The sequence below is a fragment of the Camelina sativa genome, chromosome 12 (assembly GCF_000633955.1).
Source record: "Camelina sativa cultivar DH55 chromosome 12, Cs, whole genome shotgun sequence".
In the NCBI taxonomy this organism is placed as follows: domain Eukaryota; kingdom Viridiplantae; phylum Streptophyta; class Magnoliopsida; order Brassicales; family Brassicaceae; genus Camelina; species Camelina sativa.
Window position 1 is genome coordinate 18,891,407 of NC_025696.1, and position 27,378 is coordinate 18,918,784.

Genomic DNA, 27,378 nt, shown 5'->3' on the forward strand with positions numbered 1-27,378 from the left:
CTTCACCGTCTCTTCTTTGTCTTCTTCACCGAACAACAATAATTATTTTTTTTCCTCCGATCAAATCATTCGCTTCCTCTCCTGATAAAAACCATGGCTTCTCCCCTTCCCATCAGCACCATCTCCATCACGTTTAACACCAATTATTTAGCTTTTGAAAGACAAAACCTCTCTCAACCAAAACTATAGCTTCTCTGACTCAATAAATTCATGTTTAATTAATCTACTTTGTTGTGGATTAAGAAATCTAAACCTTAAGGGGATAGTATCTAGTGAACCCAAGGGATCCAAATCATAAACATTAATGTAATCAAAATCCCTTTCAATTTTTCATGTATCAAACAAGAAACCTGCAGAGAAAGATGAGATAATTGATGCCTTTATACATATCAAAATTTCCGGCGGTCAGCAAGACGTGGATCGACAAAGAGATCTGACCATTTAACGGTGGTCGGCGACGGCAAGTTCGCAGAGATCTGAGACGAGAGAGAATCGTGAAATAGAGATAATAGTTTTCAAGGGCAATTTCGTCATATTATGTAAATTAAAATGCCTAATTCTGTAAGTATGGGTGATAAGTCCTAAATCCATAAGAATCTGGCAAAAAATGCCTAAATCTGTAATTGTTCCATATAATATATGTATATATCTATATATATATTATATCTTCTTTATCACTTATATAGTTATATATAATCCAACTTTGTACCACCATTTATAGTGGTAAAAATCACCATTTATAATCCATATATACCATTTTGTGTTAAATATACAAAAAGTATTTGAGTTTTGCAATCCTATCAAAAGAGTAAACTATGAAGATGCATAATATACAAAGAGTAATTAGATTGGGAAACGAGGGTGCATTTGACATGAATATTGTGAAACTGAATGTACGGACGCATTCACTTTTTGTGTGCATAGAAGTAGAGAAGACGATCAGATATTTGAGAATCTAATCTAACGTACAAATAAGTTGGAGTGGAGTGTAGTTTTCCAGTCCAACACCACGTACCGTTTTAAAATTTAGCTTTTTCTTTTTACTAGTATTTTCCTTTAGTTTGTGTTTACTCACTTTAAAGAACTTCAGTTTGTCCAACTTTATTTACTCTTAGACTTTTGTAATCATCCAGGTGTTTCTATTTGTGTAATTACTACGTATTGGTAATTCTAGAAATACGAAATTCCTTATTGTGCACAACTATACTAATATATACTATCATCTTAATAATCTCAGGTTAGCTATATATATTACTTCGAAGTCCAAGCATAATAACTAATCGAGATACTTCAGAATCTAAGTTCATGTATGTGCTTACTTTGATTGCCAATGAGATAATTATGGCCTGAACCATATTAATACAGTCTTCATATGAGGCTATGACACCACTATACATGACTAGTATATGATGTGTTGAAAAAGTAAATTCATGATATGTGTGACATGTTTTTACCCCTTGCAAGACCAAAGAACGAGTTTCACCAATCTACGAAAATTGTTTGGTTTAAAGTATATATATACTCTTAAAAGGAGAAAATATCCAGTTTTTTTTTTATATATAGGCTTCTAAAATTAATTTCGAGTTTCGGCTCAAGATCTAGCCCGGTAAAAAAAAAAAAAATCCATCCCTATACTTAGTGAAATGGTGTTTGAATTAACGTTAACCATGTTTGTGCTTGTAACAGTTTTGCTTGAGTAAAAAAAAAAGAAAAAAAAAAAAAAAAAGATATGAGCTTATGGTTCATGTATAGAAGAACTATAACGAGCTGAGTGACGTACGAACCATAACGTAACATAGATAACATGGGATTGTTGTTTAACTCAAACTTGTTTACATGTTACTTTTATTGCCAAGATGCATGCTAACAACCAAAATCAAAGTCTAGCTAGAAAAAAATATCAGTCGATCGAATAATAATTTACTCGAAGTAGTTAGTTGATACTTGATAGATCAAGATCGATCGACGGAGAGACCTTCTCTTCCATGCCTTTCGTAGGTTTACTCGTGAAAGATACGAGATAGTGTGAGAGGTCACTCTTCTGACTTCTCATTTATGTCCTCTATACTAATAAAACCCTCAAACACACTTATCAAATCCAATTAAAAATCTGTGCATTTCTATTTATAAGTCTCTTTCATTTAGCCCCTTATCTTTTCGGTCGGGTTATTAATTTATTATCTATGAATTATCCTTGTCATTACAACCCAGGCCAATTAAAAAAAAAAAAAAAATCATTGGATTATAAACTCAAACAGTTAACAGTATAGAACTGTTCTGCATTCGATTTGCAGACAAAGCAACAGTTCTTCCAATGAAACGTGGCAAAATTTTCGAAACATTTGAACCATATGTATACTGATTTCGTGTATTCCAAATAGAGCAATACAACAATTGCCAAAAAAAAAAAAAAAAAAAGAGAGTACAACATGAAACATTATAGTTGCCTTGTTTTTACGATAAATATTTATGTCGAATTGGTTATTAATTTTCAAGGTTTGAAACAGACTTATAAAAAAAAGATAGATATTTTATAAAGCTGTATTTTATATCAAAAAGAGTAAAACATTTATCTTTTGTTTGCAAGTCTGTTTCAACCATAGAAAATTTTAATTTTAACCAGTTCTTTCTTTTTTAGGAATATCAAAAACACCAGTGAAAAAACTTTAATAAAAAAGAAAACAGAAAAAAAAAAAAAACATATACTGGTGTATAATTTGATAATTTAAAAAAGTAATAATAATGGGTAATTCTTAATTTTCTTTTTGAGGCAGAAGAGAGAGAATATGAAAAAGCAGGAAAGAAAAAAAAAAACGGAAGAGAAGGAAAAAGCAGAGAGAAACTGATGAGAAAATACAGCTTCGGTGTCACTTGTCACTCTATAAATCGCATCGCCCCCCATTGACAACCTTTCACTTCCATCAAAACTCTCCCCTCCCCACAACATCACTCTCTCTCTCTCTCTCTCTTTTTATCTCTCTATTCACTCATCACACTCTCTCTCTCTCTTTCTCTCTCTGAAAAAAATGGAAAAACCCATGGTTTCGACATGGAGACCCGACCCGGTTTACCGTCCACCGGAGACACCACTCGAGCCTATGGAGTTCTTAGCTCGTTCATGGAGCGTCTCTGCTCTCGAAGTCTCCAAGGCTTTAACACCTCCCAATCCTCAGATCCTCCTCTCCAAAACCGAAGAAGAAGAAGAAGAAGAAGAAGAACCCATCCCCACCGGAGACGTTGACGGCGAGGACACCGGACTTGTCTCCGGGAACCCTTTCTCCTTCGCTTGTTCAGAAACTTCTCAAATGGTCATGGATCGTATCTTGTCTCACTCTGTAAGTATTTTTCCTCTGTTTCCAGATAAAAACAGAGCATTTGCGGACAAAACTAAGCATTCTCAAAGATACTGACAAAAATTTTATATCAAAAAATTTATACTAATTAAAGTTATGATTTTTAGCAAATTATATGTTTCATAAATCTTAATGAAGTGAAAAATATTCACGCGCAATAATTATTATAATTATTAATCAACAAAAAAAAAAAAAAAAGTTATGATTTTTAGCTACACACTCGCTTTCTGGGGACCCTAGTAACATAATCACAAGTTCATGGATTTGTCATCATCATCTCTTCTTCATTCTACTTTTGTCTCATCCTTTAACTTTTTTTTTTTTTTTTTTTTTTTTTTTTTTTTNAGTGTCACCAAGAACATCTGGTCGGCTATCACATAGTAGTGGTCCACTCAACGGTTCATTGACCGACAGTCCTCCTGTGTCTCCTCCCGAATCCGACGACATTAAGGTTTTCTCAAATTTTTCTTGACCTTTTTAATTTCGGTTTTGTGACTATTCTGAAGCATGTATTTGGGTTTCTGCGTTTTCTTTTCTTTTGGTGTTTCTCTCTATGTAAATGTTTTTCGACTGCGTCACTGACATTTTTGGGTACACAATGAGAGACAGTGAAAATCAAAAAAAGAATCTTCACTATAACCTTTCTCTTTAACCAACCATTCCCAGAGATCATGTCTTTCTCCCACTACTGTTTCCGATGATTACTCATCATTTCATTTCAATTTTATACTAATTTCGATTGTTTATTCGATAATTATTCCTTAAACCCATTAACGAACATGCTCAAGATTGTTTTTTTTTTTTACTATTATTATTTTAGTGACTACACTTTGGTCTAAAGCAATCTCCTTTACTTGATTTGATTTTGTCTTTTTCTTGTTCATCACTCTTCTTCTTAAATATTTTTTCCTTTTTTAGATTTTGCTTCACGCTTTTGTATATCCATTTCTGGCGAATCTTTAAATTAAAAGTTCAAATTTTTAATCTTTTTTTCGTTTCTTGAAATGTAGCAATTTTGCAGAGCGAATAACAATTCACTGAACAATATAAACTCTCAGTTCCGTTCAACGGCGACTACTCCGGGGACTATAACGGTCACAGCGACACAGTCCAAGACGGTGGGACGTTGGCTTAAGGATCGGAGGGAGAAGAAGAAAGAGGAGACTAGGGCTCATAACGCTCAGATTCACGCTGCTGTCTCTGTTGCTGGCGTGGCTGCAGCTGTCGCTGCCATTGCAGCAGCTACTGCTGCGTCTTCTAGCTGCGGAAAGGATGAGCAGATGGCTAAAACCGACATGGCGGTTGCTTCTGCTGCGACCCTTGTGGCTGCTCAGTGTGTGGAGGCTGCTGAAGTTATGGGAGCTGAGAGAGAGTATTTGGCCTCTGTTGTTAGCTCTGCTGTTAATGTTCGTTCTGCTGGAGATATCATGACTCTCACTGCTGGAGCAGCTACAGGTTTGTTTAGTAACTCCAAACTCTGTTAATGGTTTGTGAAAAAGTTTTGATTTTGATGCAATTGATTTAGGGATTTGATTGACTCAAAAGTTGGAACTTGATAGAGAAATCGAATCATTTGATTTTAGGTGTGATGGTGTCTGCTAAAGTTCTGATTTTGATGAAGGAAATGATAGAATTGATCTAGGGATTGGCTAAAAATTGGAACTTTATGAAGGAATCATAGTTAAATTTGGGTTACATGATTGTGTATTTTTGGTGTAGCTTTAAGAGGAGTGCAGACATTGAAGGCGAGGGCAATGAAGGAAGTGTGGAACATTGCATCAGTGATTCCAATGGACAAAGGACTCACTACTTCTACTGGAGGATGCAGCAACAACAATGTTAATGGTAGCAATGGAAGCTCAAGCAGTAGTCACAGTGGTGAACTTGTACAACAGGAGAATTTCTTGGGAACTTGCAGCCGAGAATGGCTCGCTAGAGGTTGCGAACTCCTCAAACGCACTCGCAAAGGTAACAAAAGTTCAGTATTATGTACATTTTACACTTTAGTTCTAGATCTTTTGTCTAATGTTGTGTGACTTTTGCAGGTGATCTCCACTGGAAAATAGTGTCTGNCAAACTCTGTTAATGGTTTGTGAAAAAGTTTTGATTTTGATGCAATTGATTTAGGGATTTGATTGACTCAAAAGTTGGAACTTGATAGAGAAATCGAATCATTTGATTTTAGGTGTGATGGTGTCTGCTAAAGTTCTGATTTTGATGAAGGAAATGATAGAATTGATCTAGGGATTGGCTAAAAATTGGAACTTTATGAAGGAATCATAGTTAAATTTGGGTTACATGATTGTGTATTTTTGGTGTAGCTTTAAGAGGAGTGCAGACATTGAAGGCGAGGGCAATGAAGGAAGTGTGGAACATTGCATCAGTGATTCCAATGGACAAAGGACTCACTACTTCTACTGGAGGATGCAGCAACAACAATGTTAATGGTAGCAATGGAAGCTCAAGCAGTAGTCACAGTGGTGAACTTGTACAACAGGAGAATTTCTTGGGAACTTGCAGCCGAGAATGGCTCGCTAGAGGTTGCGAACTCCTCAAACGCACTCGCAAAGGTAACAAAAGTTCAGTATTATGTACATTTTACACTTTAGTTCTAGATCTTTTGTCTAATGTTGTGTGACTTTTGCAGGTGATCTCCACTGGAAAATAGTGTCTGTTTACATCAACAAAACGAATCAGGTAAAGATTTTTGTTTCCCTTATGGTGCCTCGAGTTTCGGTTCACTTTAGATATGATCGTTGATCTGATGAAAAAGATTAAAGAGAGCCAAATTATTTGTGAATCAGTGGGGAATCTTTAGTTACTTCACATGGATGTAAACTTTGTTATATGAAACACACAAAAAGATGAGAAAAGAGAAATTTCAAACGGCAGGAAAAGAAGAGAAAGTAGAAACAAAACTAAAGCTAAAAAAAAAAGTACTGTTATGACAATGATGCTGAAAATGAAGTCATGGGATCCACTTTTGTCTTTGCTTAAGCATCTCTTAGAGAATCAAATCGCTTATTTGTTATTCATTGTTTTGATCTATTGAACTTACAGGTAATGTTAAAGATGAAGAGCAGGCATGTTGGAGGAACCTTCACCAAGAAGAAAAAAAGTAAGATATCATTTACTTCTATTACATACAAGTATAACACCTCTTTCCTTAACTACAAACGTTTAAAACCTGATTAGAGTGGTTAAAGATTTCTCTAATTCCTTCAAAGACATTAAAAATGATTCTTCTAATGGATTGTAGTTTGATATTGAAAGCTGCACTTTTTGTCACTATCTACTGTCAATGAGTCAATTATATGTGAACCCTGGTAAAGAGAATTCAAAACTTTGATGTGGGTCTGCTTTGGATTTGGGGATTCGAGACTAAAAAAGGAAAAAAGCAAAAGTGTATATGTGACTAAAGTAAACTATAGAGGATCAAATCCCCTCAATCTTTTACTTTTTGTCTTTCTTTTGAATGTGAACTTGAAGACTCTTTCACTAATTATTTTACTAATATTCCCAATTTTGTAACAGACATTGTGCTTGAAGTAATCAAGAATGTCCCGGCCTGGCCCGGACGACATTTGCTAGAGGGAGGAGATGATCTGAGATACTTTGGTTTGAAGACGGTTTTGCGAGGTGATGTGGAATTTGAGGTCAAGAGCCAAAGGGAGTACGAAATGTGGACACAAGGTGTATCAAGGCTTCTTGTTCTTGCTGCTGAGAGGAAGTTTAGGATGTAGTGAATAAAACCGTTCAATGGCCTGCTTGGTTTAAGTAAGTGTGAGTTTTTTTTTTTAACTTATGGGGTCAATCTAAAATTCTAGGGGGTTCTTTTAAGGTAATGGTTTTTTGGGTTGGGTATAGTATGAAATGGACCTACCAGTCAAGATTTCAACACAAAGGTGAGTAAGGATTTGGGGTAAACAAAACTTAGTGGGGTGGGGTGGGATGATCTGTGATTTTTATGTTTCTTAGATTAATAATTTTTTTGTTGTTGGTGGTGTTCTTTTGTATAAAAAAACAAAGTTGAAGTAATAGATAAATATTTTAAAAAAATGAATGGGTCCATTTTCATATTTGTTGGGAACATCAAATATGCTTCTTTTTTGTCCCATTATTGTTGGAACTATCCATTATGCAAAGAAGCTGAGCTTATCCAACTCACAAGTCACAAGAAAACAAATATATCATCAAAGGATCGTTTCTCACATGTTATACTTATAACTGCTTATAAAGAATGTTTTGGTATTGTTAAAAACTTTATCAAGCAGTAAAACACTATAATATTTGTCTTCTTAATACTCGATAAATCTATGTCTAGAATTAGTAGGATAGTAACGACACCATCAGAGAAGATGAAACCACATGTCACTACTGGCCGTTGCTCATGATGCCAAGGAGATTGAGGAAGAGATTCATGACGTCCAGGTAAAGACGGATCGCAGCAATGATATACTCGTCGTAGTTGAGTTTCTTGATCAGCTGGTCTGTGTCAAAGATGATGTATCCGCAGAACACGATTGATGCTACACCGCTGAATATCATCGATGTTAGCTTCCCGAGAGGGTAGTAGATCTGCATTCATTTCATCGGTTAGCTTGTAATAGTAATATATCTCAATACTCCCAAGACTATGAATAGATTGGAGAGTTAGTTGGTTCTGGTAGTACCTGGAGCAGAGTGAAGACAAGGATAATGAGGAGTGAACCAAAGAGGAATGGTCCAAGGAAGGAGAAATCATGGCCTCTCTTTACTGCCCAGAAGGTGTAGATCGTCAGCCCAAAGACCATCGCAGCTGTGAGAATTGCAGCCTCCATAACAATCTTCCCTGTGTTTTCACAAGACTTGAATTAGATTCTAACCATCAATCAAATCGCATTGTTCTTTTGTTATAGAAACAGAGGTAAAGTTAATAAGTTTCTTGACAAAAGCAAGAATCACCTCTTCTTACGCTGTTCCTCTTTTTAATGATTCACAATGTTTAAACCAACAAGTTACTAAATTTCAACTATTATGATTTTGAAAACAGTACTACCTAGCTATTCACAGATCATACCAAGACTACATATGAAACAAAGATCTAGATGCAACACTATATCCACAATGAACTTGTTGTCCAGAGTTAGGTTGACTATTTCAAACAGAGAACAGCCCAAGGCAAAATAAGACAATCAACACTAGAAGAAGCAGAGCAAGTATGATATCTCTGTATCCATCCATTACCTTTGGAGAGAGAGCAGCAAATCCCAACAGCGAAGGAAATGGAGAGAGTGAAGATGGCCAGGACAATGCAGTTAATGGGATGCTTCTTCTCAAAAGCCAACAGAGGCCACAGCACTACAAACACATCAATAAACAAACCTCATCAAAATCCAAATCACTCAGTGAAACTTCCAAAACACACTCTATAAACAAAAACAGTAGCTTTCAAGCGATGAATCAAGCAGAAGAGAGTAAGGTATACAACATCACTACATCAGCGAAACAAGTATAGCCCCTAAGTCATGAAAAGTACATGGATCTAATAAGTCATCTTAACAAAGAATCAACGAAACACAATAGTAGCAAAGTGAACGAACACTACTACATGGATCTAAATCCTAAAGCTTTTCTTTTTCGGTGAATCGAACAAGTAACTCAAAAGCCCTAAGCGACGAACGATGATGAAATGTAGGTAAGACTTAACCCAACAGAGCTAAAACAACCCTAACTAAGCATGAAATCGAAAGATCAACAAGAGAAATATATGAAAAAAGGAGACGTAACGGAAGAGAGGAAGGAGGAGGATGACGAAGAAGACGACGAGTCCAGGGATAGTCTCGGTGATGAAGACAGGAATCGGACGGACGAAGAAGAACACGGCGGAGACACCGACGGTGAGGAGAAGCTGAAGAGACAAGATGGTGTACACTTTCCTTATGAAAGCCCAACGAAGCTCCGAGCTCTCTTTCATGTTTGGATACAGCCCCTCGTTACCACTACCACCAGTTTCAATGTCAGATTTCGCCATTTTTTTTTTTTTTTTTGTGTGTTTGTTGAAATCTCACAAAACCAAAGCTCTGAGGGAAGAAGAAGATGAAGAGAAGTAAATGAGGTTTTTGAGAGAGTTTCTTAGGAAACTACCAAGAAAGTGAAGTGACTGGGGAAAATTGAAAAGTGGAGAGGTAATGCTTGTGTTACTGTTCCGTCATTGTTGTTACACTAACTAACCAATTAAATTCCGCCAGGTGAAATACTATCGGACGCGTTTTTTTCCCGGGTGACTGCGTAACCAAACATTGCATTGCCGGGAAATTATGTGTGTTTCTGCAACACTGCTCTGTCTGTTTATTTGCTTTCTCCAGACAAACCAATCATAATACGCCACGTAGCATAGTGCTGGTTGTGTGGGTTTTGTCGTTTTATATATTTTCTTTTGCATGGGAATGGAAAAGGAACCAGAGTGTACATATTAAAGCTTGTTGTACTGTTTATAGAGATTTACTACTTATATTGGTAATGCAGTCTCATTAGTGATACCTACCAATGCTAACATGCTACATAATGACATTACACTTGTTACCTAACTTCTATAATTGTTAACAAACTACTAATTACGTGTGTTTGTTTTTTTTTTTCTTTTAAGATATACATGCTTATCTTAGTTATCTAAGACTAAGAAAATGACCATCTAGTTGAGTTGATGAAGTGTATCTAATGTATGATTTTAAGAAATTTAGAAAGCTCACTAGTCTATAACTCCAAAATATACTTTAAAACAAGAAAGAGACATTCAATACAGTGAAACAATTCGTCTTTTTTTGTTTATTCCAACAAACCAATCATATTGTCACTGCTCAAAGTCGTAAGATTATCTAAATGGCGTAAAAAGTGTTAGAATCTGACTAATTGATCAAGAAAAAATATATATATGTATGGGCCATCAGTTTGAGAATATTAGATTAATATAGGAAATGGACTTAATTGAGAAAATTAGATAAACAAATAATTAGTTGTGAACCTAAAAAATAAAGATTATCAACATACTAGACGAGGTACATATAACAACTCATGATCCAAGATGGTAAGATTTATATAGGGCTAGAAATTTATTAAACTGTACTATATATCTAGGTTTTGAAAAATAAAATCTATATGGGTTACCATGACCCAAGATGGAGATGGAGGTTATTAAAATGCCAACTACTATCAAGAGTTTTTAAGATATCTAAATATGAAGAAATGGTAAAAATCAATGGATGAAGATGCTACTAAACAAGACATCAATGGAAACTATGAGTCTATGACTGTGTGTATTGTGTAGTAATCAACTAAGTCGAACCATCTCCGGACTCCAACAATAGTAGAACGAGAGGGCCGAACCTATAAACTATTAAGGCGAATTGAAGTTCATTGGAAACTAGGGAATACTCCAACATACAACCAAAAGCCCATTGGGTTAGAAGAGTTACAACTTACAAGGAATTTATGAACTTTTATACATTTGTTTGTATGAAGAAATTGATAAAATAATAAAAAGTGGGGTAGAGAAGAATTAATTGAAGTTTCCAAGTGTAGGAGGTGTCTATGAACCTACTCAAAGACTGTTCTCTGATGTTTATCTAAAACTATATGAAAAAAGTATCGTTTGATGCGATAGATTTGACAATGCACTTCTCATTTTCAGTTCTTTTTCAAAAGTCACCACATTTACTATTACCATTAATATCTTATTTATGATTCCTAAAGCAAATTAATAACACTAACGACATCCACATGTGTATATATGCTTCTCATTTTTATTCCTTTTATGGCTTCTCGTGAGATTGTGATTATTGCCTTTTTTTCTGTGTTGAAAATAAATATTGTTGTTTAATTGCTAGATATTGTTGGCTCATCACTTCACTGTTAGAAGTTCACTGTTAAGCATTCATCTGGATCATAACCAGAATATGTTACAAGTTCAGAGGACAACAATTTCTTTTCCCTTTTCACACAATGCTACTTGTGAATATAGCGTCTTCGATTTTAATAATTCGTGTGGCTGTTGTTGGTCAAGGTGTAAAAAAAAGTCAAAAATTTGTGTGGTTTTAAGTCTGTTATTAGAGAATTGGTGTATTTCAGTTTTTTTGTCAACTGATGTTGTTATTGATAAACTTGGTTCCAAACCAAGGTAGAATACTACACCCAAAAGAGGGAAGGCTTAAGCCGGCGGACTACAAGAATGTCCCCGGAGACAAAGGCCGGAGGAAAACAAGATTTCCCCGGAAACTATGTAAAATCATACATAACAACAGCATTTGAAAACAAAATCGAAAGGGGACAACAACCTTAATCTAAAAGCAAAAGCAACCGGCTACAAAACCTTAAGGGAAATAATAGAACTAAGAAAGCAAAGAACCTCTTCTTCTAACGCACAAACGAATGAGATTTACCAAGGATGCCCACGGCCAACTCAAGAATAACATCAACCACCTCCTAACACGATGAGAGCCAATCTCTCGTAACCAAGAACCAGGGACTTCATAACACGGCAAGCAAGACCACTCACTTCCGGAAGTGACGACGACGTTGACACGCCCATGAACGTCAAAAAAGAAGTCTTCAAAACGCGAGGAGCGAGGCTTAACTTCTCGAAGAAACACCAATCTCAAAAACGAAACCGACGAAAAAGGAGAAAGCTATCACCCACTAAGCACAACAAGAAGAAGAAAGGACTCGGCAAACTTAAGATTCTACCATCACATTCAAGCAAAACGAACCCTCTGCCTAGCAAGGAGTCGAAACCTCCCAAACGAAAGCTACCAAATCTGCTCGATACTACTAAGGACCACCACAAATCTACCACTAATAACAACCAACTAAAGCGATTCCATCTAACTCTAGCAAAACGTCGAAGAAGAACGGCCAAAAGACCGGCTTACCGGACAACAGAAACAGGCGAGACCATGGCCATGGATTCACGAAAACCCCATCTCGAAATCCACCAACAAAAACAGAGCACCCGCCAGATCTACAGATCTCGGACACCCAACAACAACCCTCTCTGGAGAAGCTGACCACCGACGGACCTAAACACCTTCGCCGTAAAGATCTACCAATTCTATCAGAGTAAACTCTTCTCCAACGAACTACAAGAAAATGACGAATTGCAGAACCAAAAAAACTACAGCACAAAACGAAAGGGGAAGCCACTCACGGCATCGGCGAGAAGCGCCAACCACTGGAGTGACTTCCCGGTCTCAGATCTGAAAAAAGTGTCTAGGGTTTTTCTGTTGGGAGAGGAGAGCGGCGCTCGAGAAAAAAAACCTATGTATTTCATAGTTATATTTTGTTATTTTTTCTTGGTTGCTTTGTTTATTGGTTAAGCGTTTTTAATCAAAAACTATTGGGTTTGACGGCGCTAAACTTATAGTAGCTCCTTCGTTTGAATGGGGAATGATTGGCTAAATTAAATGAAAAAGAAGAAGATAAATACAATATCTTAATATGTTTTTAATTAGAAAGTAATTGTTGCTAATGCTTAATTTGATAAGTCTATATCTTTCTCTTACTAATATATACTACTACAGTATCTTTTAATTTTAATATACTCGTTATAAAACACATTTGCTTTCAAAGATTATTTATCACTTTCTTTGTTTTAAAATAGTTATCGGGCTTAATTTTTTGCTTTATTTTAGTTGTTGTTTTTGTTTTCCAATGTGATTTTTAGTATAAAATTATTTCATTTGTCCCTTACTAAATGAATTTTTTTTTAAAAAAAATTCTAATAGTCAAACGAGGATATAATATAATATTTATCTAATTTTTTAATTTTTATGAAAAGCTCTAGAATAATAACTAATAAAAATGGGAGGGAGTACTATTTCTAACTCCAATTACTAAATATTTTTGATTAATATTCTTAAATTTACCAAAAAAAATATTTCAAAAACTACTATTAAATATTTTTCAAAATTTTGTATATTAATTTTAAAACTTACGAATTTATTTATCATCAATTAGTTTTGATCTAACAGATGATGCAAGTTACAAATAGAATTACTTAAAAGTATGTTCTATCAACACTAGTAAAAATCGTTTAAATAGTTACGGGTATCTATTACTGAAATAATTGTAGCAAAATATAGCTACATAATGTAACAAATTTGTTACAATATATGAAGTAATTTATTTTGTAGCTATTTTGTGAGAAAACGTGTATAAATAGTGACAGATAGTTACCAAAATATTTTGTAATAAAATTGTTACATAATTTGTGACGTACCATATTGTAGCGTCATTACCCACAACATGAGTCGCAAGATGTAATAAATATTTTGAAAATAATTATAAAAAAATAGATTAATAGTATAATACTTTTGCTATGAATTATTAGTAACTGTTGCGACAATTTTAACGCGTAGCAATACCATTTAGAAAATGATCGTCGCAATTTAACTACAATTTAGCTACAGAGTGATGCTTGTGTGACAAAAACTTTTTTATTTTGCTCTAAATACATATGTAGCAGCAATATGGTAGTGATTGTCTAATCAAACAAGTTGCAAAACTATCTACAAATATAAGATAAATATCATTTACTACAAAAATCATGTATTATAATATCATTTAATTTTTTAAAAATCATGTATTATAGTATCATTTAATTTTTGATATACCATCAGACTAAAAGTAAAACTAGGATTAGAAAATCATCTCATCAATAGTTTACATTGTGTTTTGTAGTTTTTTAATAAAAAATTGAAATATAAATTAAAATATTTGTTTAAAAAATATTATGATCATATTCTCATTATTATAACATATTTTCCATTTAATTATAGTATTTTAAAACATTATAAATTAAGAAAAGTGATTAAAATGGAATAAGAAAATATACATTAAACGTGAGCCAATGGGAAGACATCACTCAGATAGATGACATGGCATATTCTCAAACCGTAGGATCAGAGTGAATTCAAGGGACATTAATTCTAACATCTCTTTGTTATTTCATTGGCTAGACTGTTAAAGTAAGGATCACGTTCTTTCTAATATGGACCGTTGATTAAAATAAATCTAACAGACACAAATTTAACCTTTTTTTTTTGCTCTATCTTCTCTCTTCGTTCTATCTCTCTCAAACTCGATTAGCAACCCTCAAAGGCAGATCCAAATTTGTTTGTCTCTTTTTCACTCTCGATCCCTCTTAGTCTGAATTCCCCTCAGTCTCAATCCCTTGAAGTCTTGATTTTCAGTTTCATCCATCTATAAAGCCCCTCTTAATCGTCACATGCATCGATCCAAATCAAATTGGTGAGGTCAAAATTAAGAATTAACATAGAAGGTAAAATATATAATTGGGTGTTCTTTATTTTGCAATGATTTAGTGATTATGTCATCTTCGGGTTGATTTGTTTCGGTTGTTTTGCTCTTTTGCAGGAAGATTACCCTTTGTCTCTTCTATCATTCTCGATCTACAACAAAAACTAGATTTGATGGTTACTCGCTTTCGTCGACTCAGATGCAATACTACTTACGAGAGTAGATAATCCAATTGATTATCTATTTAGGCAGTATTTGGATTGCTCTAGTTTATGCATTAGTATCTTTTGTCTTAAGAACGTAAATCAGAACATAGACAGATCAATGAAACTTGTATTATCAGTTTCTGTAGATATTCATACTATTCGCACATTGATATTGTCAGTTTCAGCAAATATCCATTAATGGTGGAAGCTTGATGATAGAAGAAGAAGACATTTTGACCCTTTTTTGTAATTTTTTTTTTAGCTGGATATAAAACAAAAAGCTCATTAGGAAACCAAAAATACAACCCAAATACATTTGTGTAATTTTTATTTAATTATTTTATTTGTATATTTACTATGTAATATATCTTTTTGTATTATGATTTCAAACAAAATAATAAAACATAATATTTTTAATATTTCAATTTATCCAAAAATCTACTAAATTTATAATTAAATACAAATAAATTTTTTATTAAATACACAAATGTGGTATTAATTAGTATTTAACTGTGTAGCTAACTGTTACAAGTTAACTACAAGCATTTTGTGCCTTCTTGAAGCTAATTGTTACACATATTTTAGAGGCTTTGTGTTACTAATAGCTACATTAGTAGATCACAAATAGTAGCTATTGCTACATATTAACTAGTATCTAACTTGTAGCAATTTGCTACAATTTGTGATAATAAAAAAATTTGCTACAACCAAATAGTTACTAATTTATTTTATCGCAAAATTGTAACAAATATTTTTTTGCTAAAAAAACACATAATACCTACAGAAATTCTCCTAACTATATGATCAATTTTTACTAGTGATGCAACAACTACTCTACTTACACAGTTAAGGCTTAAATGGAGAAAGGGTCTTGGCGGATTTTAATTAATTTGAACGGAACATGTCAATATTTTCCCTCTTTATGGTTCAGCTTTGGATTTTATTAGTTCAAAACATTGAAGAAACTTTTTTTGTATCCAGGCCATGAAGAAAACTTAAAACTAGTTCGCCCATTTTACCCGATCATCTAGTTGGTAGGTAACCAAACGAACACGATTGCCATCCTTAATTATGTTACCAATCAAAGTCATAACATTCAAACTTTTAATGAACCCAAAAAGCAATTTTAGTATGCATACCTTAACTAAAGCATTTTTAGTATGAACAATAAAATATATATTCCTCGGCGCATGGACAAACAAAGTTATTCTCAAAAAAAAGAGTGAAAATAATTTACGGGAAAAAGTGGAAGCTATATGTCTGTACAGTCCACCACCAACCCAACCAAACCCATCACATCAGTCTCTTCTCTGTAAAAACTCTTTTGATTATTGCTTTTTTTTCCCGACCCCTTTTGACATTATTGACTATTTACAGTTTCGTATAAACACACTAATTAGTTGCTTTTTCTTTACGTTAAAATGCTTTCTTTTTTTGCTTGTTTGATGAACTATATTAACGTCCGTAAATTTCCAATTATACGTCAGTTGCTTAAGAAAGTGTCTGGTACTAGCTTAGACTGCTTAGTCACTTTTAAAAAATCTAACGTCTATAAGCTCAAAGTATAAAGTATATGATTCATGGATAACAAATGTAATATTTCAAATAATAAATAGAAGGTATAGCATCTTTTTTATATAACATACTTGTATACAAGACAACGAAGATACGTAGCTTCTTGAAAGCTCTCATTTTTTCATCTCTTTGCATTGCCTTTTAGACTTCTTTGCCATATAACCAAATTTGGTCAAAACTGACAAAAACATGCTGCTGTAAACGCGTAAATAATTGATGTGTGTGTCTGTGTTTTTTTCTTTTTGAATAAAAATGTGAAAAACAAGCAGCTGATTTAGAAACATACACCTCTACAAAGCACGGTAATAGCTCCCTAATGTTTTTTCTTCTCACGTAGAAGGTAACATCATATAAAATTAAGGAATAATAAAGGAGCATCAATAAAATCGAAACCACCAACAAAAAAAGAAAAGAGAGTGAAAATTGTAAAATCTTAAAAGTTGTTCGTTTTGATACAACATCATCACCATGCAGTTGTTATTATTGCAGTTGTCACATATTAGTATTATTATACCATTATTAGTCAACGTTTGGGTCGAGTACAAAATGGCCCACACGACCAATATAGGACAGTGGTTAGAAGTTAGCAAATGAGTTACGTGTTTCCAATTTTTCAAAGCTCATAATGAAAATAATGCTCACCTTTTATGTTATATCTCTACATAAATTTATAACCATGACTTGTCCAACTAGGACCAAAGTCGTGTTTCGTTCAACTCCAAGAATTACACGTTGTTCCATAATCTATACGTAAAACCAGCTTCTAATAACATCTCTACAAGTCTAGAGTCTAGAGTATTAGAAATAATCATTCTCCAACTTATACAATGATTGTTGTAAGTAACTATAACGCTTTTTACTTAGGCATCTACAAAGCATAATAATTTGCATATCTTTTTATAGGCAAATAAAAGACCAAGTTCTGTATTTCCTCTCTATCTTCAAAAACTAAAATTGTAGGTTTAAATGTGAGACCAGTCGATGCTTTTCCAAATACTAAAATCAAAAGTAGAATTTATTGGTGCATCTCATAAGGAAAAATAAAATAAAAGAGAAAGAGATAAATTAATTCAGATATTGCAAACTTATATGTAAGGAACAGAGTATGCAGTACGACACGAGTACAGATGCGGCTTTGTAGTGAAAATGGGAAAAACTCCAAACCATAAATGCTTTTACTACTTTTTACATTCGTTTCTATAATAACAATTTCATTTTTATTTTTATTTTTAAATAAAATGGTCCTGCTGTAAACTTACACGTGCAAGTACGATAAATATTAATCATGATTTATGTTGATGAACTTATAAAAAAATTACTACTATCATCAAAGAGCAATAATGAAAACTACATTAGCTGTCGAGGGACAAAACCTATGGGTCCAAACAAACATGCATAAGCAGACAAATAAAGTACCTTAGTAGTAGTAGTAGTAGTAGGTTTTGTTTTGCAAAGAGGGATTTGCGTGAAAATAAGGGGGCAAATCACTGATTTTACTGATAACACTATATGGAAACACAACAAATTTAAACTCATCATTACACAATTGTTTTTTGGCGGATTTTTTTCAAATAATTCACCCCAAGGTAGTTTCAAAAGATTTGAAAGGAAAAAAATGATTAAGTGAACTGTCTAAAAAATATTTCAACATTTTTTTTTTTCATTTCTATATATTATTTTAATCTTTTGTGATTGGTTTTCTTTACCATTTCTATATATTCCACATTTTTCATTTTTAATTTTACCCTTCAAAATATTTTTTTTGTAAAAAGTGATTTTCGCTAGATATTCATTGTATATGTATCAAAAAAAATACAACTATTAAAAAAACATCACTAATTTAGTAGGGGTAAACCATTTTGAAAATGTTTTATAATTATTAACAAATATCATATTTTGTTAGTATTTTCGATTAGGATATTCAGTTTTTTTTTTTCGTTCACATAGTAGAATATTCAGCTGTTTCACTAGTTATATGTCTAAAACCTTTGTCATGCTACTGGTTACAAAAGATTTGTTATATATGTGTATGACATTTTTGATCTTCTCACAAGTTCTACACTACCTAAATTACAATCTAAGCTATTAATAATTGTTGCAAACTAATTTTTTTTTACAAAGAGAAGATAAGAAACACCACCTAAATGAAAGACATCTGCAATACTAATTGGTTCAACAATGAAGCAAGTGTCATTAGAGTGAAAAAGGATGAGTACTCTCTCTCTCTCTTTCTCGGTAATATCACCCCCAACCCCCCAAAGTTTTTTGCTTTCTCCCAAAGTCCTCAATCTCTTCACATGACCAATTTTTTCTTTTTATATTAACATATAGTTTTTCATTACAATAATTAATCAGACAAGCACAAGAAATGAGGAACTAAAAAAAAAAAAAAAAAAAAAAAAAAANTAAGAATTGTTTCAAACTAATTTTTTTTTACAAAGAGAAGATAAGAAACACCACCTAAATTAGAGACATCTGCAATGCTAATTGGTTCAACAATGAAGCAAGTGTCATTAGAGTAAAAAAGGATGAGTACTCTCTCTCTGTCTCTTTCTCGGTAATATCACCCCCAACCCCAAAGTTTTTTGCTTTTTCCCAAAGTCCTCAATCTCTCCACATGACCAATTTTTTTTTAAAAAAAATATTAACATATAGTTTTTCATTACATAATTAATCAGACAAGCACAAGAAATGAGGAACTAAACAAAAATAAAAAAAAAAGAATTAAAAGGATGTTTTTTTTTTCTTGTTTCCTCCTTCTGAATTGTTTAATACTAATTGATCAAACTTAATTAGGGCATGAAAAGCTTGCTGCCACACTTGCACCGCCAAGCTTCAGGGTAATACTCCAAAGGCATGCTCAAACCGGGTTGAATCGGTACGTGAACCGGTTTACACGGCTGACATCCCTTACACTTCGCTCTACACGTCGGTGGTGATGAACCCGGACCTCCAAACCGCTTATTATCCCCCATGAACCCACCCGGTAATCCAGACCCGGGTCTCTGACGACCAATCCATCCACCATCTGGTTAATAATTAAATTTAACAACCACCGAGTTAACTCGCTCACCATTTTTACACATCAAAAACATAATAACCCATTGGAGTATATAAACATAGCTTTTAAAAAAAAAAAAAAAATCAAACCAAAATTTAGTAAGAGATCTCTTTTAGAAAATCAAGAAATTATAATATTTTTGTTGGGTTCTTACCGGCGGAGACTGAGAAGAGGTGGAGGAGAGCAAATGCGGCGAGTGCAGCTAAAAGAAAGCGACGACGGCGGCGACGGAAGGCGCCCATATTAGTCAAGAACCGGCGAGGATGCGCGCACGTTAGCAGAGAGACAAGTGTTTGTGGTGAAAACTTGTGTGTTTTACTTTTCTGTGTGCCAAGAGAGATTTTTATGGGTTTATGTTTGTGAGTTTGGGGTTTGGGGTTATTCATTTTGGTCTTAAGTCAAAAAAGAAGCTTAGATAGAGAGAGTGTGTGTGTGAGAGACTGTGAACAGTAGAATAGACCCATGAGCTTTGGATTTGGAATCCAAATATTAAATTCAAACTGCTAACTCTTTTTTTTGTTTTTTTGTTTCTTCTTTCTACTATTTGACTGTATTTTTCTCCTTTTATACTAGTACTATATACATTTATCTTCCAATTATTACACTTTAGTGAGTGATCACTTAATGTTAACCCATTAAATAAATGAATTTAAAGATAACTCAAAACAAGAATATATTCTGAAAAAATGAAGCTTTAAACAAAATATAAAGGTTCTTAAATTACTATTATGACATGTAATTTAATAGTTGAGCTACTAAATGAGTGGGAGCTCACTCAAACTGTAGGCAAAATAAATAGGTTGGGCTTTATGGATATTTCTGGTCAGGTTTTTCTTTTCATGTTTCTTTTTTTTTTTTTTTTTTTTTTTNCTTTTGATGTTTCTTTTTCTTTTTAGGTTTCAGTCCTACATTTTTTAATAATTATTTCATTTTTAATATACTTTTGATATATATGTATCTCTCGTGTTTCTTTTTCTTTTGTTTCAGCTTTTTGAATAAACCCAATATATATATAATTTGTGTCACGTTTCTCCTATTTGTTTTGTCATATCGTGTAGGGGTCTTGACTCTTCTAGCATGATCGCATCCGGATATACGTAGAACATGCACACGAATCCGGATTTGATATATGATCATTTTTTCATTTATATGCGATATAGATAAATTCGGAGTGAAAATTATCTTTCAAATCTTTACTACTAGGATGTAGGATCTAGTAAGTACTAGTTTTGTTAGGATTCATTAACCACTCTTGCAACACCTTCGAACCATCATAAGACTAACAACAAATCGGAAGCATGCGCAGTACGTGTGATTCCCGTAGACGATCCGACCGACTATGGTTACATGTAAGACAATATTACAATCTTGAGTAATCTATATAAAAATACGATTCAATTAATCTATTTGTTGTCAACAATTTGGGTTCAGACAAATATAAGCAACAATAAAACAAAAAAATACGATTCAATTAATCTATTTGTTGTCAACAATTTGGGTAAAACAAATATAAGCAACAATAAAATAAAATAAGATCTGAAAACCAAGATATCAAAGCTGACTAGTATGGTTTCGTAAATCTTTTTGATAAAGTCCAAATTATTGATAACTCTTTGACTATGTGTATGCAATGTCAGTACGTGGAACATGGGTTGTTGTTGCTGCTTTACTTCTTTTAATGGTTTGATCATGAGAGATTGTTTTATGCTGTTGATCGGAATAATTATTTGAGACAATCCATTATATCAAAAAAAAATAAAAGATTTGTCCACAAAAAGACAGTATGTATATACGGTTGGGTTGTTTATGTGGTCGTTCGATTGTTGTCACCATCAGCTATAGTTCAAATCGTGAGAACCATAAATGAGGCCCAAGAAATAAACCTGAAATATGTAAATGGGCCTATGATAAGATGAGGTCCATTAAAGGATGTTAAATGAGTGTCCTTACAAAGAGGGGGAAACAGGTCCTGACTCACTGACTCATCCTCTGTACCCGACCCACGCACTCGCGACCCCTCTCTCTGCACAAACATAACCTGTACGCTTCCTCAATCACTATTCATCTTTTTCTTTATAATATATTTAAAAAACTATTTTCTTGTTTGTATATTGGGATAGTAGTTTTCATATTCCTTGTACTCGATTATGTAGATGATATTTATATGGAAATCTTAGCAGTTAGGCCATCTTTATAGGGAGAACATGAGGGGTGTTCTTAGCCCAAAAAAATAGAAAATAATGAATAGTGGCTTAGAACACTTTTTTTAGTTCTTGATGTAGAACCGATCTTGGCTCAGTTCTAAGCTGACGTGGCAAGCTGTGAATGGATACAATTTTTTGCAAACAATTTTTCACAAATTAAAAGAGGATTTGATTGAGAATATATGGAATAAATTTGGACATTAAACTATATATTAATTAAATAAAATGTTTGTGTGCTTTAATTAAGTAATATGTTTTTTTTTTATCTTTAATGTTTGTGTTGTTTCATAAAAATTTGATATTATATTTTGAATTTTAGTAAAAGTTTTATAAGTTTGCAATTTAAATGTTATTTTATAAGTTTTTATAATTGTAATATGTTTAAGAATATTATATTATTAAATCTTATGATCTTAAACATATTCTCCCAATAACTAACTTTTTAACAAAAGATCTTAACTACTGATCTTACATTATTTTTATAATATTTTTACTCTAAAAACACCTAAAATAGTTTCCCCTATAAAGATGCCCTTACAAAAAGAAAAAGAAAAAAATATATTAAGAGAGAGTTTTACCCTCTATAGTAAATAACTTTAATTAGTTTGTTTTTTTATGACAGCTAATTTATGAGGAACTCATTTTAACATTGCCAATAGCTTCAAAGGAATTTTTTTTTAATACTAGTTATATTCCACATAGTTCTTCGTTTTAGATATTTTTCTCCAAAAGCCTGAAAATGTATAAGAGTAATTTTATGTTGGTGTGTCATAAATCATATTTTGATTTAAGAATGTGTGAGAATGTGAAAGGTAAACCATTAAGTTTGTTAGGATTCAATGATATGATTCTAAATCTCTACTTAATTCGCCTTAATCCCAAGATCTTGAGAGATCAATAAACAATTGAGACGACAACACACTTGAGAAAAACCGAGAAAGACAAATATATTAAAGGAAAAAGTTCACCAATATATGTATAATTGAAAACGCTTTTAATAAAAGGAAATAGAGTAGGGTTTGGTGAGTGGTGGTATTGATAGAAATGGTAGCTAGATATATGCAATCCTCCAGAGATTGAAAGGCATGGTACCAACTTGGATCCATTTCTTCGATAACGACTCTTCCTATATATATATATATATATTTATTTATTTTTGTTTCCCTCTTCTTTAACTTATTTCTTCCACTACTCGCAAATTCTAAACCGTTCTTTATGTCGAGTATTCACGATTTACAACTTAATAGCCAACTGAAAAATTGGTTTTTATATATTGTTGTTGATTCAACCGGCTAGAGGGGGTATTGCAAACACTAGTGTTACCGGGTCCAAATATCGAGTCTTAATTACTGTATCTGGAGAGAGATGAAATACGTTTGTGAAGTCAAAGTTCGAAACAGAAAAAAATGTTTACACGTTCTAATCTTTTGTCCAAAAAGATTGGGGACGATCATTATTCGAAATGTCATAGTCTATCTAAAAAGAAAAAGTTGCAATATCACATGAACGATACAATGGTACAATAATAATAATATGTTTGCTTTTTTTTTTTGGTGGAAATAATAATATGTTTGCTTATCTATTCATTTTTAACCTAGAAGGTAATGGATGAGGAACCTATATAATTTTTGTTTTTACTGTTTTCCTAATCATGCATGGTTATTTTGCCAATTACGAGTATACCAATATGTATCATTTTTTGTTAAAATAACAATATGTATCATTTTTTTTTTTTGTTAAAATAACAATATGTATCATACATCTAGCAGTTTATAAATAGTCAGTTTAACTAAAATATATAATACTGGATTTGGAACGGACCTTAATATATAGTACTTTTTAAATAATTACAATGAGCATATAATACTATGTAAATTTTTTAATTACAAATAGACAAGGGGTTGGATAATGCGAAGGTGATGTATTGTCACGCAGACCAAGCAAGGTTGATATGGGTGAATCGATATTGGTCAGACTCATGTGAAAAATGTATATTTCTCCTCCTTCGTCTTGTCAATTTATTTACTCTCATGTATTTTTCAATCGTTTTGGTATTCACTTCCGAAAATGACTAGTCTTTATTTTTTTTTACGTGGAGATAAATTTCCATTTACATGTATCTAAATGATCTACGTACCTCATAATCTCATATATATATATATGTTAAGCCATCAAAAATAGGTTATCAACTAGTACTAGTAGTAGAATTGATTATTTTTTTGGTGTTTAATTACTGGGTGATGTTTAAGAACAATAATTGTCTTAAACACTGCGTATGTAAAATTTTGAAAAGTGTGGCAATGCCCGAGGCTCTCTCATAAACTCTTTTGTCTCAAACCGTCTCAAGACATTCACAACCTCTACACTACACATAAACTTTCCATTTTCCAATGTAACACTTCCTCAAAGCTTATCCGATCGATGGTTAGCACAAGCGAGTAAGCGACCTTAATTAACAGTATTAATACCATTGCCTCTACCGAACCAAGCTGACAAACCGGGCTGCCAGATCACATGTCGCAATAACCAAGTCCCATCGAGTAGAGCATAGATAAGCTATAAAGAGATTTGAAAATCTGGCCTACAAATCTGAATCATATTTTTATTTTCGTTGTTATTATTTGACTCTTATTTAGAGTATAACCAGAATAAATCTTTATCCGAATTATGTTAAGTACCTGATTGATCATCATCTTCCACAAATTTAATAATGGTAAAGAATATATAAATTAAACCAAACAAAAGAAAATCGTCAAAGATAGCTATTTTCATTGTTCAAAGAGAATCGACTAAAGTAGTATACAAACAAAAAAACCAAAAGATATATTTTCAACTTTTAGAATAACTCTGATCTATTTATAGAAATAATTAGTTATTAATAATCCAAATGTCCCATGCAAATTGATATCCACTCACTAATAAACAAAAACAAAAAAATATACTCTTAATTAAAATAAGTTTTTTTTTTTTTTTTGAACAACAATTAAAATAAGTTTTCTTGTCATGTTTTCTTTGCACTAATGCTATATTATTTTATGAATTAACGTAAACTGTTTCTACCTTATAATAAAAAATAATTAATGAGCACAAGGTTAGCCAAGGTATGATTAAGCTATAATATAGTGAGCCCTACGAGATGCGAGAGGTGATTGGTGTGGCGGATTTGTGTTGAATATTGGGGTCTGTTCGGCGGTGTTGGCAGAGTTGTGGGGGGTTTACTACGGGCTCTACATTGCTTGGGGGAAGAAAATCACTAGGTTAGAGTTGGAGGTAGATTCTGAGCTGGTGGTGGGTTTTTTACAGTCAGGGGTGGAGAACTCTCACCCTCTGGCCTTCCTGGTACGTCTGTGCCATGGCTTTTTATCGAGGGACTGGATAGTCCGTATTTCCCATGTGTATAGAGAGGCGAACTGTCTGGCGGATGGTTTAACTCGCTATGCGTATACTTTACCTGTAGGTTTTCAATTTTTAGAGTTGTGTCCGTCAAGTATGACGTTGTTTGTAAACGAGGATGCTCAAGGAACTGTGTTTCCAAGACTCCTCCGTACTTAGTCTTTTGTTTTCGTTTTTTTTTCAATAAATTACAGGGGATTAATCCCCTGGGCATTACCAAAAAAAAAAAAAGCTATAATATAGTGAGACTAGTAGGATGCTTACGTGGCAGTCTAGGGAGCTTCCTGCTCAAAAAAAAAAAAAAGAAAAGGAAAAAAAAAACCATTCCCCTAAAATTGAAGCCCTTCCTTCTATTACTTCTTCACTCTCTTTCTCTTTTCTCTCTCTCTCTCTCTCTCGCTCGCTCTTTTTAATTTTGCCCTCAAACCCTCCGATTATTACGAAAACGCTACTGCTCTCTCGCTGTTGGGGGGGATCCGGTGAGGCCGTTTGGCCGGAATCTGAGAAGGAGGAGGAGATGGATGTCGGAGTGTCTCCGGCGAAGTCTATACTCGCGAAGCCTCTGAAACTGTTGACTGAAGAGGACATTTCTCAGCTCACTCGCGAAGATTGCCGCAAATTCCTCAAAGAGAAAGGTCTTTTTTCTTCTCCGGTCTTATTGTCTTCTCCGGGAGGATCTTGGTCTCGGATATATATATATTTTTTTTTTTGTGTGCTTTGCTTTAGTCAATTTTTGAATTTCTCTATTCTCTCGGAGTTTATTTTTCTTTTCCTTCTCTCCTTACGAGAATGGCGGCTGACACGTGTCGAAACAGGAATGCGCAGGCCTTCGTGGAACAAATCTCAAGCGATCCAGCAAGTTTTATCACTTAAAGCTCTCTATGAGCCCGGTGACGATTCCGGCGCCGGAATCCTCCGTAAGATCCTCGTTTCTCAGCCGCCAAATCCGCCTCCTGTGAGCTTTCTATATTCTAATTTGATATTCGCTTACTTCAATTTTGCTTCCTTGTTTCGGTTATAATCGTTACTTAGTTGGTGCTGATTTTAGGGAAATTGTGTGTACCTGCTTGTGGATCCCTTAGGTCACAGAAACGTCGACTGAGCTAAGCAACGAGCTGGAACCTTGTGGCAAAAATCGTTTTCCAGAAGATGAAGGTCCGTGCCATAGAAGGGATTCTCCAAGATCAGCTGAGTTTTCTGGTGGTTCTCCTCATTATGCAGTTGAGAAAGATAGCTTAAAGACAGTTTCCCCCAGGTTTACATTTTACTCTATAATGCTCTTTGAATGTTGTTTATCACAGAGAATAGCTATAATCGCTTTGTGATCTTAGGAGGAAGTATTTGGTTTTGATATCACACCCTTAGAAAAAGAGAGTTTCTATATGGATCATGTATAAGAGTGATTAGGTTAAAAGAGTCAGATAGAGGCTTTATCCTGCATCTATAGTTGGTGTTTCCAGATCTTCTTGGTTTCGTTCTACTCTTCTGGTACTTTTTGGTGAAAGGAAGGACTATCGATAGGGGGATTTGGTATGACTTGATGTGATCATTGCTAGTCAACAAAAAGTTCAGTTACTAACCCCATTGGTCGATATTATTTGTGAATTCTGCAATGATTTATTTTTAGTAACTAGAGTTTCAGTGGTTGTCAATGTACGGAAGCTTGTTGCCAGTATGTGCTTGTTGTTATATAAACGATTTACTACTTCACTGTTGTTCAAACAAGTTTTTTTTTTTTTTAACACTTGTCTTTAATGTTGCATCAGAAGCCCGGCTGAAACAAGTCCGCTGGTTGGGCAAATGACGATATTCTATAGTGGTAAAGTGAATGTATATGATGGAGTACCACCTGAAAAGGTAAATGAACAACATTATTCTGTCCAGCCTGAAAAGGAATAAACTTTGATGGCATGTTTTTGATGATGCATCCTGTACATTGGTTTGCAGGCGCGGTCTATCATGCACTTTGCAGCCAATCCAATTGATTTGCCTGAAAATGGTATTTTTGCTTCTAGTAGAATGATTTCGAAGCCCATGAGTAAAGGTAAGCTTTTGCTAAAGTGTCTAATCCGCTTTTCAGTTAACAGATAGATGATTTCACACTTTAAATGATTTTGTTTTGTATGATCTAATTGCAAAATGTGAATGGAACTGCATCTCAAGGTTTTCTTAAAGTTAGAGTAGATCTTTTTCTCTATATGTATATATTTTACAAACATGGCTTTCATTTTTTTTTTCCAAATTTGGCATGGTTAAATAAAAGAAGCATTTCTAAATGCTGTATGGTGCTGCTA

At 33.6% G+C, this 27,378-nt stretch overlaps 5 protein-coding genes across 5 annotated transcripts in view; 2 read left to right on the forward strand and 3 right to left on the reverse strand.

Moving 5' to 3' along the window:
- LOC104732164 (VAN3-binding protein-like) lies at positions 2,848 to 7,375 on the forward strand. The gene is made up of 7 exons (XM_010451700.2): positions 2,848 to 3,352; positions 3,711 to 3,804; positions 4,364 to 4,808; positions 5,073 to 5,321; positions 6,001 to 6,050; positions 6,414 to 6,471; positions 6,888 to 7,375. Exons 1-7 carry the CDS (start codon positions 3,027 to 3,029, stop codon positions 7,094 to 7,096), a joined length of 1,431 nt encoding a protein of 476 aa, XP_010450002.1. The 5' UTR covers positions 2,848 to 3,026; the 3' UTR covers positions 7,097 to 7,375.
- On the reverse strand, positions 7,540 to 9,659 carry LOC104732165 (BI1-like protein). Its single transcript, XM_010451701.2, has 4 exons — positions 9,123 to 9,659; positions 8,580 to 8,693; positions 8,027 to 8,184; positions 7,540 to 7,931 (listed from the first exon to the last, which is right to left on the reverse strand). The coding sequence occupies exons 1-4, from the start codon at positions 9,364 to 9,366 to the stop codon at positions 7,728 to 7,730; spliced, it is 720 nt and encodes a 239-aa protein (XP_010450003.1). The 5' UTR covers positions 9,367 to 9,659; the 3' UTR covers positions 7,540 to 7,727.
- Positions 11,552 to 11,932, reverse strand: LOC109127967. Its single transcript, XM_019233605.1, is given in 2 exon segments — positions 11,552 to 11,606; positions 11,771 to 11,932. Coding segments are annotated over 2 exon segments (204 nt in total). The 5' UTR covers positions 11,920 to 11,932.
- On the reverse strand, positions 19,039 to 19,992 carry LOC104732166 (EPIDERMAL PATTERNING FACTOR-like protein 4). Its single transcript, XM_010451702.2, has 2 exons — positions 19,642 to 19,992; positions 19,039 to 19,454 (listed from the first exon to the last, which is right to left on the reverse strand). The coding sequence occupies exons 1-2, from the start codon at positions 19,871 to 19,873 to the stop codon at positions 19,219 to 19,221; spliced, it is 468 nt and encodes a 155-aa protein (XP_010450004.1). The 5' UTR covers positions 19,874 to 19,992; the 3' UTR covers positions 19,039 to 19,218.
- The window catches only part of LOC104733643 (protein TIFY 4B-like), a 6,505-nt gene continuing 4,569 nt past the window's right edge, over positions 25,443 to 27,378 (forward strand). The window contains exons 1-5 of the mRNA XM_019234157.1: positions 25,443 to 25,719; positions 25,900 to 26,039; positions 26,167 to 26,339; positions 26,851 to 26,941; positions 27,032 to 27,128. Of these exons, the coding sequence (XP_019089702.1) occupies positions 25,602 to 25,719; positions 25,900 to 26,039; positions 26,167 to 26,339; positions 26,851 to 26,941; positions 27,032 to 27,128 (619 nt within the window). The 5' untranslated portion in view covers positions 25,443 to 25,601. The remainder of the gene's footprint in view (positions 25,720 to 25,899; positions 26,040 to 26,166; positions 26,340 to 26,850; positions 26,942 to 27,031; positions 27,129 to 27,378) is intronic.